Source organism: Phocoena phocoena, chromosome 9 (assembly GCF_963924675.1).
Source record: "Phocoena phocoena chromosome 9, mPhoPho1.1, whole genome shotgun sequence".
Lineage (NCBI taxonomy): Eukaryota > Metazoa > Chordata > Mammalia > Artiodactyla > Phocoenidae > Phocoena > Phocoena phocoena.
The window spans coordinates 73595766-73614423 of NC_089227.1; the positions used below are offsets into that span (position 1 = coordinate 73595766).

At 41.1% G+C, this 18658-nt stretch overlaps 1 protein-coding gene and 1 non-coding gene across 6 annotated transcripts in view; both read left to right on the forward strand.

Annotated features, from left to right (window-relative positions):
• The window catches only part of ST7 (suppression of tumorigenicity 7), a 262107-nt gene that overhangs the window by 221867 nt on the left and 21582 nt on the right, over positions 1–18658 (forward strand). For all 5 annotated transcript variants that reach the window (XM_065883500.1, XM_065883501.1, XM_065883498.1 and 2 more), the window contains 2 exons: positions 2088–2160; positions 3629–3731. In XM_065883500.1, the coding sequence (XP_065739572.1) occupies positions 2088–2160; positions 3629–3731 (176 nt within the window). The remainder of the gene's footprint in view (positions 1–2087; positions 2161–3628; positions 3732–18658) is intronic.
• Positions 16891–16997, forward strand: LOC136128663 (U6 spliceosomal RNA). The gene has a single exon (XR_010656249.1). It is a non-coding gene; the product is annotated as a U6 spliceosomal RNA (small nuclear RNA).

An 18658-nucleotide genomic window follows, 5' to 3' on the forward strand; every position in this document is an offset into this window, starting at 1 on the left:
AACTTGCCACTGGTGGGGAATGGGGTATTTATATTTCTTCCTTTTCCCATTTGATATTGATTAAAGTATTTTTTTCTTTATTTTTTTAAGCATTATGACTGTGCACATATACCAGTATCTTTACATACAATGAGGGAGTAAGGGTAAAATTTTATTAAATGGGGAAAATGTACCATAGTAGTTGTAACGTTGCAGAGTTGTGAATGTCCTGTCTATGGGTGTGAGGGGATTAAAGATCACCTTTGATTAGGCATCTCTAATATTCTGCTGGAACACATCAATCGTATCTCTTTCTGCATTTCCAACTGGGTGAATGTGTTCATTTGCTTGCTTAGGTAACCTTCAAAACAACATGATCGTTCTCATTGAGAAGCTAAATCCTTAACAACAGGTTTTCTTTAGTTTATCACGTGAGGTTCCATCTGTGCTGCCACCTTCGAATAATTTTGACCATTATGTTCAGTTTCGACTCCTTTCTAGGACTAATCCTTTGTTCCCACTTCATAGAAAGGTGCTGCGTTGTCGCAGAAGGAACACAGATCACACCAGGAAGGGTGGAAGCAGGGTTTGGATAATTTTTAAATGAAAGGTCTGAAGTTTAAAAAAAAAAAAAAAAAAAAGGTCTGAACTTTTAAGTAGAGTGTGTATTATCTGCAGTTTTTTTAAATTATCTTCCAGTAACAATCAATAAGTGGACCCTAGCAATCAAGATAATTGATTCCTGAATTGATTTCACATACTGGGAAGTGGTTAAATGTTTAGATGTTGGAGAAGCAACAAGACAAATCCATGAGTGTCTGACATTTTTTTTTCCTTCTTAGTCATAAGCACACCATTTTACAGTATGCATATGGTGCTGAAATTTTGTTTGGATATAATTTATGAGATCAGGGTTACAAAGACCTCTCTCCCTTTCAATTCTGTGTTGGTATTTTCTCTGATGATTTGTATTTTATCAATGTCATTGAAATTTCCCTCAAAGAGAAATTCCTCATGCTGGAATTGGTGGTAAATACTCATTATTGAATGAAAGATTGTTTTTCTTTTATGAAATTATTTTCTTCTGCTGTTGACTTTTGTCTAGTTATGGACTTTCCTTTTCATCCCTACCGTAATGTAATTCTTCTAAAGTTGAAAACAGCCCGAAAGAAACTTGGAGGGCGTTCCAGGTGTTAAGAGTTCTTCTAACCTCGGGCGAATTTTGTAGCACCTGGGAATGGCATATTTTTACCTAGTCTGAGTGTTAAAGAAAGACAGCTCTGGTGCGAAATAGGATCATAATTTAAAAACAAGTCCTACCCCCTGCCCCCAGAGGGGCTACCGTCTTTGCACTTATCTCCTCTTAGTTGTACTCTGTGCTTTTATTTGCCTGTAAACTCTATCTGAATCTGGTACCCGTTCCCACCCCTCCATCTGAAATTTTCTATACAAACTGAAAGGAACTGTTTTTCTGGGCAACAAATTAGGCTTCATATGAAAGGGGCTTTATCATGGGTTTGAATGAACAAAAATTGTATAGTTTTATAAAGATTTCATAATATATCCTCATAAAGATTTCTCTTTCCAATTTTAACAAAAAAACTGAATATAAATTTCATGAAATCTGGTTTAAATCTGACCACTAAAGAATAATTTTTAAATACATTTATTTATCACTAAAAAACCTTATATTTTAAAAAAGAATCCAGATAATATTTTTTTCACTTTAATATTTCATATGCCTCTTGAGAAATTTTATAAGTTAACAAAGAAGTCCTATTTGCCTTTCTTGATATCAAGACTATTCATGTAATATTTAAATTTATGTATTTATAGCTATTCTCTGCTTAAATAAACTCAACATATGAAAAATCCATATTTTAAATAAAAGATGATTGCTGAACAGTGGTGGATTTGAAATTTGAATTATTCACAAAAGTATGAATTACCCTTAGTTTCACCTACCACTTGGATACATAAGGAACAGTTAAACTATTCTTAATTTATGCTCTTTAGGCTTACATGATTAAAATGCTAGTGTATTAAAAAATCATTGCTCTTTGCTTGTACAGACTTATAACAGTTCCTACTTTTTTTCTCTCTAACAGATATAAGCTTACCAAAGTCGGCAACAATATGCTACACAGCGGCCTTGCTCAAAGCAAGAGCTGTCTCTGACAAGTAAGTGGATAGTAGCCTGTGCAGTACAGATGCTGGTCTGGACGGAAGGAGATGTGTTGTCTCTGAGGGCTTTCTCTGCAAGTTTTTCTTAGTCTATGAGATCCCTGCTTATGAGCATGCATTTTCCAAAACCTGCATTTTCTTTTCTTTCACTACTAGAAGGAGGGAATGTATATCGCCAGGTATTGTAATGGTGTGTGGGTTCCTAAAGAGGGATTTATATGAAACTCCATGCCTCTGAGGTGACTTTTATTTTCATTTTTTTTTTGCCAGACAGTAGATACCAAAAGGCCTGCTTGGGACTTACACAAAATGCCTTCTTTGATTCATTTTTTTTGCATATTCATCTTCCTCCAGCAGTCCAGGATGGGGTAGTAGTCATAACAAACATATTAATATGGCAAAAGGGGATGGTCATCTCCCTTTCCTTACCTCATCAATTCCAAACTAACTCCCCACCCAGGATCCGTTTACCTTGAGTCACCATCACAGTGGGACATTTGCCCGTTTTGTTCAGGCAGGTGACTATGGTATAGAGAATTTCCATAAACCCCCAAGATGACTGGCAGGTGAAAGAAAATAGATGGCTTAACTGGTTTTGAGTTCATAAACGCTTACACTCCCCGATACACTCCCTCGGTAGCACTGAAAAGCAGATAACAGGAAAAGAAAACAGCCTCTGCTGTGTCAGACAGGTTTGCTGTTAAGTGTGTGTGCACTTCAAGACCGAAGTAATTTTCTTTCATTCTTTTTTATCCTGTAGATCGCCAGTACCTACTGCAACATCTTTTCTCCCTACACAGCGACTCCAGCTTGGGAGGGCAGGGCCAGGGTTGTCACAGCTTCCCCTGTGGTGTCTGCCTGCCAAGCACAGCTCTGGAGTTAGCCCTGGGTGTGAGGTGAGAAAGAGATTGCATGGTCTGGTTTTTTTCATTCACTTGGGCAGGTGTCTCGCCCGCAGTTTGGGCATGCACACTCCCCCTGCCGGAACAGCCCCAAGCAGGCTCGCCTGCTGCTGAAGCTGCAAGACTTAACCCTCCATCGCAGCACTGACATTGGGTTGGGAGCCTCCTTTAAAATTCTCCCCAGTTCTGTTTTTAACCAAGTGCGCTCTTCTGTAACCTAGTTTTCTCTTTTTCCTACACTGTCTGCCCTTGTCAGTCCTACCCGCTCCCCTGACCTAAGCAGGTACCTCCTAGAAAACTTAGATTAGCTATTTAGACAGAGAGACTTCACAGCTGAATTTAATTCCTGCCGCGATTAGATGCAAGCACGCTTTCTGCTTCTGCTGGGGTTTTTGTTGGCCTCTGTCTGAGGGGTCACTCAGAGGTTCTGTGTAGTGGAGGTTTGGAGAGCTCATGCCTTTGGCTCGCTGTGGTTTTCTGGGCCCTTGATGTGTAGACGCCTTTCCAGGTTAATGCCCAAGCAGTGGTCCCAACTGGATGGTGTTTGTCTTTCTGCTTTTCAGATTCTCTCCCGAGGCTGCATCTCGGCGGGGGCTGAGCACAGCAGAGATGAATGCAGTAGAGGCCATTCATAGAGCTGTGGAATTCAATCCTCATGTGCCAAAAGTGAGTCTGTGGAATCCCCATAGGAACTCGTTACGATAGCAGAGAGCGTTCAGTGACCACAATGTCATGTCTCGAATGCACCAGTTATAAAAAAATGAATTGCAACCAATGAATGTTGAGGCCCTGTAGAGCCTATGCTTATTAGCCTTGTTTTAAAGTAAAACAACAAGAGGCTTTGGGGCCCATTTTCGGGCTTCATACAGTAAGGGTAAACTGATAGACCTAGCTTAGGCAGGCCAGGTCAGGAAGCCTGAAAGTGGCAAAATATGGAGATCCCAAGGGTGTTGATGCATTTGATAGGAATTGCACGCCAGTTATAGTCTTACTTAGAACCAACTCGAGAAATGAACCTTGTTGTGAATAAAAGTGGTAAAAAATACTAATATGACATTCTGTATCTCCATAAGTAAATGATAGTTAATCAGTATTGGCCAGCAAATAACGAGGAGAACCTCAAAGTATGAAGAAGTAGTTTTCTCTTGACTTGTGAGTGCCATTTTAATAGGTATATATATAGTAGGAAATAGTTGTCTTGCAGAGGATATTTCTGTAATCTTTTATTCAGAAGAGGAGTGTGTGTTCATGACGTACCTGTGTTTGAGTACCTACTACGTGATAGGCGCATTGCTGAGGGCCATTTTCAGTTTCTTGATTTTGACCTCTAGGAAACCTCCTGCAGTTCACATCAGGTACTGCAAGACAGATTTCTTGGCAAAATGTCTGATGAAGACTTTCACTGGTGAAAAATGACAAAGGAAGGCTGTCTTCTTGTTTTGTTGCAGTACTGTAGCAAAAGGGTGGGGTTGGGTGCGTGTATGTGTGCCTGTGTGATGATTTATGGAGTTGCCTAGTTTAATTTGTTGATATCCAGAGTGACAAAGATAAGTGATCTAATATCATTCCTGAGGTTTTACTCAGGTCACGGTCATCTTTTCACAAAACAGGAAATTGAAGAGTGGTGCACAGTGCCATATTTGCAGAAGGATGTATTTAGCCACTCTAGTTTCGGTGGATAATGACCAACATAGTATTTGTAGACTTAGGTACTATATATAGGGTGGTATAAAATATATCTATTTAATATTTTTTCAACTAAGTTAAAAAACGTTTATTCAAATTTGATTAAAATGTAAAACTAATCATGAAAATATTGTCCTGAATTACAGTAAACTTAGGTCATCAATTAATATTTATTGAATACCATTCTCTAACTACAGAGCTATTTTATGAGCTCTGTAGCTCATAAAATAGCCTTAAAATAAATAAGCCTCTTTTAAAAGTAGTATTGGGCAATAGAGTCCTAGATTCTGAGACAAAAACTTGGGTTCCAAATCTGGCTCTGTCATTTATTAGCCATGGGATCTTGGGTTTAGCATCTCTGAACTCAAAGTTTTCCCTCATCTTCCAAATGAAGATAAAAATATAAGACTCACCTATCTTCTGTGATAAAGATCAAGCGAGATAATATGTTCGAAGTTCTTTGAAAATACTTGAGTACTATATGTTTGTAAATTATTAAAATTATTAATATTTGGCTTGTTGGCAGCTCCTCAAGTATGGGACCTGAATCTTAATTTTTCCAGTTATACCAACCTGAGCCTTGTAATCCTGGGACACAAGATAGAAAACTGGAACAATACTTGTTGGTTAGATATTTTAATTGAAGCTGTCGTTTAATTCTAGATAATGGTCTTAAATGGTTGAGCCTCCAGAAGAGTAGTAAAAGCCCTAAGAAATAGTTTAAAGCTGCCATGGAAGAATTTAACCTCAGTCAACTGCATTCTACTTGCAAAATAGAAGTCTTTTAAAAGTGGAAATAATTTGAAAAAGTTGAAATAATTTGATTTCACTTTACCTTCTAATCATTAAACTGAGAGAAGATAGGGCATGTAAGTAAACCGATTCTCCATCACTTTGCTTTGTTGGTGATTGTGCTGAGGGGGAAACTTGTTTCCAGATCGTCCTCATTATTGACATTTCTGTGGGGAAGAAGCCCTGTGAGCCACTGACCTCATATGTTCAGAATTAATCACAAACCTCTGGTACTCGTGTACCACATGCAGGCTGCTATAAACATCTTTTATGTGTGTTCTGTTTGTTGGACTGCTTGCTAATACTTTAGCAGACATGCACATACACGTGCATACGTGCACACATCTGCCTGACCATGAATGCACATACACGTGCACGCGCATGTATGTGTGTGTGTATATGTATGTATATGACTTTTCAGGCAGAGAATAGCCTTAATTCTAATGAAACATCAGTGGAGAATATAAACACGTAGATTCTTGTCGTAAGAAGAGATCTTAAATGTCATGTAGGACACCTTCCCATTTTAAGCTTAAATCTCTCCTCATAATGATCCTATGATAATTATGTTTATTTTTGGTTTCTATTAATGTTTACTATGTGGCAAGCACAGTGCTAACTGAACTACTTATGCCATCTCATTTATTTTTCATAACAACCTTGTGAAGTGTGTCATGTTATTATCCCTGCTACATAGATGAGGGCACTGCAGGTTTGGAGAGGTTAAGTAATCTGCTCTTGGTCACACAGTAAGTAAATGACAGAGCCTGAACTGATTCTGGGTTATCCAGCTCTTAAACATCTCCCTCCGCTAACCCCCAGATCCCACCAGGTGGCAGACCAGCCTAGGCTTGAACCTTCAAATGATGGCGGCCACATCCCTTCCCAAGGCACTCAATTCCCTGTAGACAATTCAGATTTCTTCAGGATATTATCATGTCTTAAACACTGCCATAGCCTTCTTTTTCTCTTTCACAGGAAGTTGTCAGTGGCCCACCACAGGAATTTTCAGTATATACACGCTGTTTTACCCAATTATAGTCTGCTTGGAAGGAGAAAAAAATACCAAATATGATAACTGTGAACTGCCTTCCATAAATTTCCATCTTAGTTCCAACTGGTATCCCAGTAAGCATAGTTAATATTTCAACATCCAATGATAAATATTAGTTATTTACCCCAGGAGGGTTATTCTTAGGAACTCTCTTTACCTGCAAACATGAGGAGTAGGGAGTATAGCTCCTAACCACATCACAGGACTGGGAAATAAATAACAACAGTAGGGCTTCCCTGGTGGCGCAGTGGTTGAGAGTCCGCCTGCCGATGCAGAGGACACGGGTTCGTGCCCCGGTCCGGGAGGATCCCACATGCCGCGGAGCGGCTGGACCCGTGAGCCATGGCCGCTGAGCCTGTGCGTCCGGAGCCTGTGCTCAGCGACGGGAGAGGCCACAACAGTGAGAGGCCCACGTACTGAAAAATAAATAAATAACAATAGTAAAAAGCCATGGATTTCTGTTCTGAAGGAGAGCCTCTGAAGCCGTTAGATTCTAAGCATGAGGATTTCTGAAGCTTTAGATTGCAGCAGATTATAAGGAGGAAGCAGCCCATAGGCTCATACTACAAATCGAACTGTGTTACTCCCCTCCCAAGGAAGTGCAGCAGTGTCTCCAGCCCTATGGAAGGTACCAACTCCTTGGATAGTTCTTCAGGACCCCTCATGATCTAACCCAACTTGTTTTTCATTTTTTTCTAGATCCTTCCAACAGTCCACTTACTATTCCAGAAACATTCTTCTCCTCTTCCCTCTTTGCTTCTTCTGAGGCAGTCCTCCTCATCCTTCACCCCCACCATTACAAGTCTCCACCAGGAAGCCTGTGCTCTCCTTGTCCCAGAATCAGTCTTCCCCCTCTGGTCTCTCACTACAGTGCATTGATTATGTGCTTACTGTTCACCTCTTTTTGAGAATGACTAGGGGTATTAGGATCTTAATCATGCTGGTGATTTTCAAGAACTGGGTACACAGTTGAAGAAGACAAATCTTTAAACCATTAGAGGACTTTCCCATTTAATGTGATTAAAATAGAAGTTTTGAGTTTAAAGAGAGTTTCTCCATTTTTTTCAAGAAAATTTCACTCATGTAATGCTGGACAAATGAAGGGTAAGTTCAGCTCTGTTCTGTATCTTTATCTATGTATTGTTATGTTGTATTGCTATATACTGTTTAATGGATTTTTAGCTTGAGTATTTTTCTTCCACTTTCCTGGAAAATGTGTTTCCTCACCTGCCCTGCTCTTGCCCAGCTGGACAAGGTTGACGTGGGAGGGACGCATTTCTATCAGTGATCCGTTACTTTACACAGACCTAAGTTAATTAGTGCTATGTGCTCTTAGTATGCTACACCTCCATCGCAAGGCTCTCCCTGTGAAGAGACACATTTTTGGTTTGCAGGATGTTACATTCACTCCTTCAGGGTGCTAAAGATAAATTTCATTTTGACAAATTTCCAAAAAAAGACTAAATTATTGGTTTGTTACAAGCAGTATTAGATACGGTTTTTCCTCTGTAGTGGTATTATAATAATAATTTTTATATTTGAGAAAAGAATAAAGTCATTCATAATTGCATTGTATCTAGTCATATTTAAGACCATTCTTTCTAGCCTCTTTTCTATGCATTTTTCATACTTAGGAATCATAATCACATAGCATATTCATATTTTAAAAAATTAACATGGGACGCTTCAGTTGGACTTTATGGTTGGGAATTGGGGGTAAATTTATTCCTCCTGGGGGAGGATCATCAGATTTTCAGAGTTCTCTGACCTTAAAATGGTTATCCTCTAACTTAACAGTAAAGTGCACATCTTTTAGCCATCTGCCTCCAAACATTTTAAAATATTCTCTGGATGATTTACTTCCTTTTTTTGTTATAAAAAGCACATAACATAAAATCTACCGTCTTAACAAATTTTTAAGTATACGGCACGGCGTTGCTAACTGTAAGCCCGTCGTCGTACAGCAGATCTCTAGAACCTTTTCATCTTCGTGACGGACACTTTATACCAGTCGAGCAGCAACTCTGCATTTCTCCCTCCTCCCGGGCCCTGGTAGCCACCATTCTACTTTCTTCTTCTGTGCATTTTACTCCTTTCGCTACCTCATATAGATGGAATCATGCAGTATTTGTCCTTCTGTTACTTATTTCACTTAGCATGATGTCCTCCAAGTTCATCCATATTGTAGCATAAGGCAAGATTTCTTTCCTTTTTAAGACTAAATAATATTCCATTGTGTGTGTGTGTGTGTGTGTGTGTGTGTGTGTGTGTGTGTATCACATTTTCTTTATTCGTGCTTTCGTTGATGGAAATTTAGGTTGTTTTCACTTCTCAGCTATTGTGAATAATGCTGCAGTGAACATGGGAGTGTAAATATCTCTTCAGGATTCTGTTTACAGTTCTTTTAGATGAATCCCCAGAAGTGTGATTGCTGGATCATGTTTTTAATTTTTTGAGGGGTCTTCATGTCGGCTGCACTGTTTTACATTCCACCAACAGTGCACAGGAGTTCTAGTTTCTCCACTTCCTTGTTAACACTTGTCATATTCTATTTTTTTGATAGTGGCCATCCTAACATGTGTGAGGTGATATCTTATTGTGGTTTTGATTTACATTTCCCTGATGATCTGTGATGTTACCTTTTCATGTACCTGTTGATCATTGTATGTCTTCTTTGGAAAAATGGCATTTCAAGTCCTTTGCTCACTCTTAAATCAGGTTATTTTTAAACATTGAGTTGGAAGAGTTCCTTATTTATTTGGATATTAACTCCTTTTCAGCTACGGTTTACAGATATTTTCTCCCATTTCATAGGTTGCCTTTTCACTCTGTTGATTGTTTCCTTCACTGTGCAGAAGCTTTTTTTTTTTTTTTTGCGCTATGCGGGCCTCTCACTGCCGTGGCCTCTCCCGTTGCGGAGCACAGGCTCCGGACGCGCAGGCTCAGCAGCCATGGGTCACGGGCCAGCCACTCCGCGGCATGTGGGATCTTCCCGGACTGGGGCACGAACCCGCGTCCCCTGCATCGGCAGGCGGACTCTCAACCACTGCGCCACCAGGGAAGCCCAGAAGCTTTTTATTTCGATGTAGTCCCACTTGTCTACTTTTGCTTTGGTTGCCAGTGCTTTTGGTATCATATCCAAGCAATCATTGCCAAGACCAGTGTTAGGAATTTTTTTCCCCTATGTTTAACTCTTAATGCATTTTGAGTTGATTTTTGCCTGTGGGGTAAGATGTGGGTCCAGTTTGATTCTTTTGCATGTGGATACCCAGTTTTTCCAGCAACGTTTGTTGAGAATGATTTGGTTCTTGCATCCTCTAATTGTAGACATCAGGTTGTGGTCAACTCCAATAGTGAACCTCTTTGGGCATAAAGATTTTTTGGTCTTTAAGATTATTTTCTTAGGATAAATTTACAGAATGAGAATGACTGAGTAACATGTAGAAGCACTTCAGCGTTCTTGATATTTACTGCCAAGTTGCTTACCAAAAAAATTGTAGCAGTTTACACTCCCATCAGCTGGTGACTCCTACTTTTCCATTTCCTCACACCTTCGCCAGCATTTAGCAGTTTGTCTAAAAACAAAAACGAAACAGAGAGAGTGAGAGAAGGAGAAAAAAAATTATGATTTTATTAAGTACAGCTGGAATTCTGTTCTTTTAGTTTGCATTCCTTTGCCACTACTAGTAACGTGGAACATTTTCAGCCATGTGCGTGTCTGAATTGTCAGGCCAAGTATGTAGAGTTCCTATTATTACTGAGAAAGCATTAATTACAATGATAGTGCAAAGGGTACCAACATAAAGGTAGGCAGACCTATCAAGTACTACTGAAAGAGTTCAAGTGTTCAAAACAAGGACACCCACTTCCTGTCCCTGGGACCAGAGGGAAGTATGGGAAGGAGGAGTTAATTAGCTCCCTGCCTGTTTCTATTTTGATAAAATGGGGATAAAAGTTAAGTCTTCATAAGGTTGTTGAAAAGTAAGTGGAATTACACTGTGTAACTCGTTCAGTGCGTACTAGGTGCGCGATACTTGCTGGCCCTTTCATCGCCGCTTTGCTTGTACCTTCAGCTCTATTTCTGCACTTGCATGCTGGGTGGAAGTAGGGGCTGCCTAGAAACATGCATTAATGGTACTTCTTGGACCACTCTAGTCTGAAGAAGGATAACCAGAGAGTGTAACAGTGGCGCTACAGTGCCCCGACCTGGAGTACCCACAGGTTCTCCTCAGGCCTCCAGATTTGAGAGGAGGCTCTAGCACGTTCTGGCTGCAGCTGTTGTCTTCAGGGATTTCTAGTTTGTAACTGCTGGCTAAGTCCATTGCTGATTAAGAGGTGCCCATTTCTGACCTCTGCCTTGTATTCTTGTTCTAGCATAGCCATTCCTGCTTCTGCCACCAAAAAAAAAAAAAAAAGCCAAAACAAAACAGGAACGACAAACTAATTAATAACGATTTATTATTTTTAAAGCAATGAACAGTTTTTCCCTCCTAACGCAATCTTATGTGAAACCCCAATGAACAAAGTAATTAAAAGTAGAACCACTGTGATGAAACTGGAATGAGAAGGCTGGTAGCCCTGCAACCCCAACGCACCTCTGCATACAGAGAGAAGCCTGTGAGCCCTGACCATCACCACAGGAAAACCCCCAGCTTGCGAGGTCCCACACATAGAACAGGAGGCCCTACACCCATGCTGAGCCCCAGCTACTTGGGATGCTTGGGTGTTGTGGGTGGAGCTATCGAGGGAGAAAAATCAAGAAAAATCACCAGCACCGATGGGGAAAAGCTTTCTTCTTCATCTTGCCTAAAATCCTGGCACTATTAAACCTCGCTCTCATCTTACTGGGCCCACCCAGGGACCTGCAGGGGGTGCAGTTGGCACCCTGAGGGTGCTGGCGGAAGGGGGCTCACCATGCTCCTAAAGCTTATTTACCAACAGAGCAGCCTGAGCTTGACAGAATATTGGGGTGAAGATCTAGTTTTTAAATTATATCAGAGTATGGAAAGAAAGTTGTGAGAAAAATGGAGAGCAAAGAATGAAGAATGTTATGACAGAAATGCATTCCCATTAAAAATTTGCATTTTTTTTAAAAAGCTCATATCATGTTAATCTAAAATTTCACGGGGATTTTGAAAGGCTCGTGGGGGAAAACATCCTGGTAAATGTATCTGCCAATGGAGTGTCCACAGGACCTTGTTACAATGATGGAAATTCTATTTCTTGCAAACACTAATGCAGGCCTCCCTTTATATCTTGGTAAAGCTGATTGACAGAGTATAAAATTGCTTTTTAATCCAATTTAGGAAACAAAATGTGTAGTGGGTTTTAACATTTAAAAATGCTTGAAGCGTGGAAGCAGAAACTCAGAATACCCTGGCAGATCGTCTGTGATATTGTATATCAATGGTATATTTCAGAAATATTATTTCAATATAAGTTGTTTTTGAATTGAGTCATGTTTTGTTCCAAAGCTTTTTTGCATTAGAGTAAGGAGAATGTATTGTGGAAATATGACCCGGAGAAAAATGAGCAGAAACCAGTTTTTAGCAATGTATCTCAGGAATAGAAAGTTTCTAAGAGGTCTCTTTCTTTAACAAAAACCACTGTAGCTGCTCCCACCAAGGTCACTCCCGCCACAGCCTCCCCAGCTCATCCTATCTCATGTCTCCTGGGCATTTGGTCCCACTGACCACTTTTTCTATCTGAGGTCATCTTGGCTCCTTGCCACCTTCTCCTGGGCCACTCCTGCCTCTCTGAGCACTCGTTGCCTGCAGTGCTTCCTCCCTGCTCACCCTCAGGTTGGTTCTCCTTTCCTGCTTGCAGCCCTCCCAGGAGACCTCATGCGCTGCCACTGCCTCAGCCTCTCCCCGCACACCCAGACCCCTGTCTCCAGCTGCTCTCCCAGGCTCCAGACCTGCACACCTTCACTCCTCACTGCAGGCAGAGAAGTTTGGCAGGCACGACAGCTGCTAAGACTTTTCCTCCTCTGGTGTCTTCATCTTAGCTAATGATCTCACATTATTCTAGTTTCCTAAACTAGAAATGTCACAGTGACCTTTGATTCCTTCTCTTGCCCTCAGATTCAGCCAGGCACCACGTCCAGGGGAAGTCCCCATCCTCGGTTTCATCACCCCTCACTCGGACCGTGACAGGAACTTTCTGACTTTGCTAACTTGAATCTCTTCCCTGTCGGGTGCTCCTACACGTGACTTGCCCATTTCTTTCAAAACCACAAACTGTACCAACTCACTTCCCAATTGCCTACTGCAGAGGTTTTCAAACTGTCTCCCTAGGAGCCATAAGGGTCTTCAGTCTTCTTGTGGGTCCCTCCCCCAAGATCCCCAGAGTTTTGTTTTACGTCACTTGCACATCTGTTTGATATTTCCTTTTTTTCCTTTGAACAAATTTGTTGGTGTCTCAAAGTTTGAAAACCACGGAATAACTCCGGGTGAAGGTCACACTCTGGAGCATAGCATGCAAGGCCTTCTACAACCACTTTTCCTGCTTCACTCCCTCAGAGAGTAGCATAACACCTGAGTTCCGGCGCAGGTTCCATCACATACAACTTGTGCAACCCAGGATGAGCTATTTAACTTCCCAAAGCGTCCATTTCTCCATCTGTAAACTAGGGATAATACTCTCAGCTCCCTCACAAAGCTGTAAGGGGTTCCTGAGATAAGAAGCTTGACGCACGTTAGTGCTTCATCAGTGTTGGCAATTCCTGTCATGTTAGTACTCAAGCACCTCAAGATTGCAAGCCCAGTGTGTCCCCTGATGCTTTGGTGCCCAGCCTTGCAGTGGCTTCTGCCTCCCCTCATCTTTACAGGTAAACCTTTGTTTATTTAGTGAGACTGACTCATTTTTTCTGTGAAGCTGTCCCAGAGATAATGTTCCCCGTTTGCTTCCTGAGTACTAAGTATAGACCTCTTACTAAGGCAGTCACCATGTTGAATTTTATCGTTTCTTTGTACACGTATGCGTGCGCACACACACACTCCTACAAAGATTAGGGATTAGCAAGGTAGTTACCTGACCTGATCATGTCCGTGCCCTTCAGGTGAATTGTGGATGTGCCATATCTGTGCCCCTGGGGTAGACTGTGGGTGCTCCCACAGAAGATCGTTAGAGAGCACTGTGGCCACTGCTGTATCTGTGCCCTTGGGGGACACTACGGCACTCCCATATCTTTCTTTGGGATATACTGTGAACACACCCATATTTTTTGAATGAAGCAAAGTAACTGATGAATAGGTAAGTGAACCAGCAAGAAACAGTTACCTTGAGAAGAGGACCCCTGAGTGGTACTACAGATCACCAGGCTGAATTTGGCATTTCAGCTTTGCTTTGTGTTTGTCTCCATATTGGTCAGTTGGTGACTCTGCTGGCAGCCAGTTCTCTTCAGCTGAACTGCTACTACCATAAAATTGCTGAAGTATTTTACCTAGAAACAGACTCAATCATCTGTGGGACACACATACACAAGAAATATAACTTACGTCCACAGTAATTGAAATACTTCATTTTTTTGTTTGTTTGTTAACAAAAATAGCTACTATTTAGTGAATACTTATGTGCCAGGAACCGTGTGAATGCTTTACAAATATTATCCTATGTAATATTCAAAAGTTAAAACAGCAAGATGGGTATTTTTATTATTCTGTTTTAACAGATGAGCAGCCTGAAGTTGAAAGAAATTAAATAACTTGTCCAAGGTCTCTTAGCGGAATAGTAGAGACAGGATTCAGACAGTGATGCAAAGGGGCAGAGGGCAGATGAGGGGAGGGGGCCAGGGCCGGGGGACTGTGCATCTCAGGCTTCATCGCAGCGTGGCCTGAGCGAGCCGAGGTTCCTGCGTCATTTTTGTCCTATTCCAGCGTGTGTCTTACTGAGGCCAGGGTGTGGACAGCATTGAAACTCAGAATATGTAGCATGTCTTCCAAGTAGCACTAGCTGTATTCTCTGAACCCTTTACTGATGTTTTAAAAACATTTTTTCTGGGCTCACAGCCTCTTTCAGAGCCAGTTGCACCAAAGCACTGTACATATATGAAAAATTGCTCTCTCTGGTTATCTTGTTTGTTTGCGTGGTTTGCTGTTTATGTTCTTGATGCAAGTCTAGAAAATAGTTTTGTATTATATATATACACACACACACACACACGCACACGCACATATACATATAGACAGAAAAAATATTAAAATGCTTATTATAGAAAACTTGGAAAGCATAGAAAAAGCACAAAAGAAATTAATCTTCCATAAAATCAAATATTTTGCCACCATTCACATTCAATCTGTGACCTTCCAATGCTTTTAATGCCTACATGTACATTTGTATTACCCAAATCATAATCTGTACGATACACTTGGTCTTTTCCTTCATGATATGTCAGGAACATTTCCTCATGCTAGTAAATATTCTTCTACTACCTGATTTTGGGGAGCAATTTGATAGCTATCATCTAAATGTACTGTTGTTTAATTAATCTGTTCTTTCTCGTTTTGTTTATTCCCGTATTTTTGCCAGTGATTTTCATATGACATCTGCTGTTGTCGGTATTGAAATCCTAAAAGGGGGTATGGATTTTTTTGGCATTAATGTCTGTGTGAAGGATAACTTTGGGATCATGTTCACTCTAATTATTATAGAATTTTACGATCTTAACAGAAGAGACTTGAGCAGTCACGTGTGGTAGCCTGTGACAGGGCACATCTCTCCTGACAGGTGAGCCGGCCTCTGCTCACAGACCTCCATAAGTAGGCACTACTCAGCTCCTCTTTGCCTGTTCTAACGTTATATGTTCCCATCTTGGGCATAGGAACTAGATTCTGACACAAATAGATTTTGAAAATTTCCTTCCGAAACCTTTAGAAGCCTTGCTTCGAGATCAATGTGATTTGAGAATCTGGGAAGGAAGTTAGAGGCAGGATGGCAAGCAAGATAGCACGGGATGCTGGCTTAGCGAATAGAAGCCAAGTAACTATTGCAGACAGGCAGGGAGTGTTCTCTGATTTGCAAGCTACAGTTATTCTAATTGATTTCTGCATACTTGTGGATAGGGATCTGCCCTCTTCCATTTATTTTTCTCTCAACAAGTAAGATGTGAGATGTTGCTCCATGCCTTTCTAATTTAAATGTTGCACATGTTGAGAACCGATCTTGCCAGCCATTTTAAGCCTGGCCAGAAACCTAACACATTGTTGTTATTAGCCTTCATTATTTGGTTAGAGCCAACATTTTGTTTGGAACTATGCTGCAGTATAAATCTCCTTTATAGACATAACCTATTTCTGCCATAAAGTAGATGCGATGAGAAGGCAGCTGAGTTTCCTTGGTGAGTTAGTCTCACGAGGCTGCTGAGGCCAGGGGATGCTCATTTTGAGAGAGTTCTTGGGAAATGAGATTCATGTTCTTGAGGACTTATAATTGAGCTGAGGAGAAGGACACATGGATAGCTAATCTAAGGTGGTTTGTGAAAAGTACACATGTACAAAGATCAGAGGGAGCTTAGGGGAGAAACAGAGCATTACCTCACGGCTCACATTGGGTGGCTGTGGACGACGTCCTTGAAGCCATATGCACCCCGTTCGGTCTGCAGGCTGAGGAAACCATCTGTCTCACACACATGTGCACTATTGCTTTCCAAATATTATGTAGATGCCCTGGTGGCCTACAATACTTTTGAACGAATTCTTGTAGCATTACTATTTATTGTATAACTATTTGCCATACTGTGTATTTTTGATCAGTAGATTCTACACTTACAGTTTCTATCATGGGCATCTGTGAAATTTTTTCATGTTAAAAATTGTTTCCGTTACTTCAGGGTTAGGAACTTCCATTGTCTGAAGCAGTGCTGTCCACTAGGACCTTCTGTGATCATAGAAATGTCTCTGCATTGTCCAGTAGGGTAGTCATTAACTCCATATAGCACTCGAGGACTTGAAATACGACTAGTGGGACTGAGGAACTGAATTTTTAATTTTATTTGATTTTAATTGATTTAAATTTAAATAGACACACATTAAATAGAGGCTACCATATTGGACAACACAGATCTAACATATCCCTTTGTAGATAATTTTCTAAAAATCCTCCCTCTTTCCCCAAGTTTCCTCTGCCACGCCCCTTCCTAGTTTGTTTAGACTTTTACCCACATGTGGGTGGCTGCCAGGCCCACGTCTTCTCAGGTGCTCCGATTCCTGAACGTTCCTTAGCCCAAGAGAAGAGTTCTGTCACAGATGTGACTTTGAAAGCCTTTCCTAAATCATAAGAATGAAAAGGAATGGTGTGCTCGCTTCGGCAGCACATGTACTAAAATTGGAATGATACAGAGAAGATTAGCATGGCCCCTGCACCAGGATGAAATGCAAATTCGTGGACCAGTCCATATTTTTGAGGGTGTGAAGAAAAGGGAACCCTCTTGGACTGTTGGTGGGAATGTAAATTGATAACAGCCACTATGGAGAACAGTATGGAGGTTCCCTAAAAAACTAAAAGTAGAACTACCATATGACCCAGCAATCCCACTACTGGACATATACCCTGAGAAAACCATAATTCAAAAAGAGTCATGTACCACAGTGTTCATTGCAGCTCTATTTACAATAGCCAGGACATGGAAGCAACCTAAGTGTCCATCAACAGATGAATGGATAAAGAAGATGTGGCACATATATACAATGGAATATTACTCAGCCATAAAAAGAAATGAAACTGACTTATTTCTGGTGAGGTGGATGGACATAGAGTCTGTCATACAGAGTGAAGTAAGTCAGAAAGAGAAAAACAAATACTGTATCCTAATGTACATATATGGAATCTAAGAAATACGGTACTGATGAACCTAGTGCCAGGGCAGGAATAAAGACACAGGTGAAGAGAACGGGCTTGAGGACACAGCAGGGGAAGGGGAAGCTAGGACAAAGTGAGAGAGTGGCATTGAAATATATACACTACCAAACATAAAATAGATAGCTAGGGGGAAGCAGCTGCATAGCACAGGGAGATCTGCTCGGTGCATTGTGACCACCTAGAGGGGTGGGATAGGGAGGGTGGGAGGGAGATGCAAGAGGGAGGGGATATGGGGATACATGTATACATATAGCTGTTTCACTTTGTTGTATAGCAGAAACTAATACAACATTGTAAAGCAATTATACTCCAATACAGATATATATAAAAAAAGTTGACTATTTGGTAGGCTATAAATAATTATTAGAAACTCAGAAGCCAAAATCTTATTCTAGGGCACTTATTAAGCAAGAAATTTTCCCTTTCCTTTGTTCTCCTGATGATTATTTTAAAAAATTAATAGATTCCATAGTATTTTACAAGTTATGACTCTTGGGGCCATCTAAAATCATCATGGGCAGTAGCAGAAGCCATGACATAATGCCTCTATTAAGGTAAAATCACGAGACGATGTATCTCTGAACATAAAATTCTCCTTTATATTTATATATTTATTATATCAATAGATACAGTGCTAGTTGGATTATTACGTAATTCAAAATCGTTATTTTTCCCGAAAGATTTTTGTCATTCACTGTTTTAAAACAAGATGAAAGGAGGCAGTAACATGTAGAATTCAAAAAAGCACGTGAACTCATGCTTGAGGACCTCCCATCAAAATAATGAACACCAGGGCTTCCCTGGTGGCGCAGTGGTTGAGAGTCCGCCTGCCAATGCAGGGGACATGAGTTCGTGCCTAGGTCCGGGGGGATCCCACATGCCGCCGAGTGGCTGGGCCCGTGAGCTGTGGCCGCTGAGCCTGCGCGTCCGGAGCCTGTGCTCCGCAACGGGAGAGGCCACGGCAGTGAGAGGCCCACGTACTGCCAAAAAATAATAATAATGATGAACACCTTTCATGGACCAGCCTGGGAAGAGGTCTTACTATCTAGGAGGGCCTTCAAGCCCACCGGCTCCGCAAGTGTGAGGGCTGCACGGCTGCTCTCTGCTGCTCTCGGGGTGGGCTCTCATTTCCTGCTCTTCCTGCTTTGAGGCCTAAGGCTTGGAGCTTTCTTCAGATAATCAGACCCAGAGCAAGGAAAGTTTC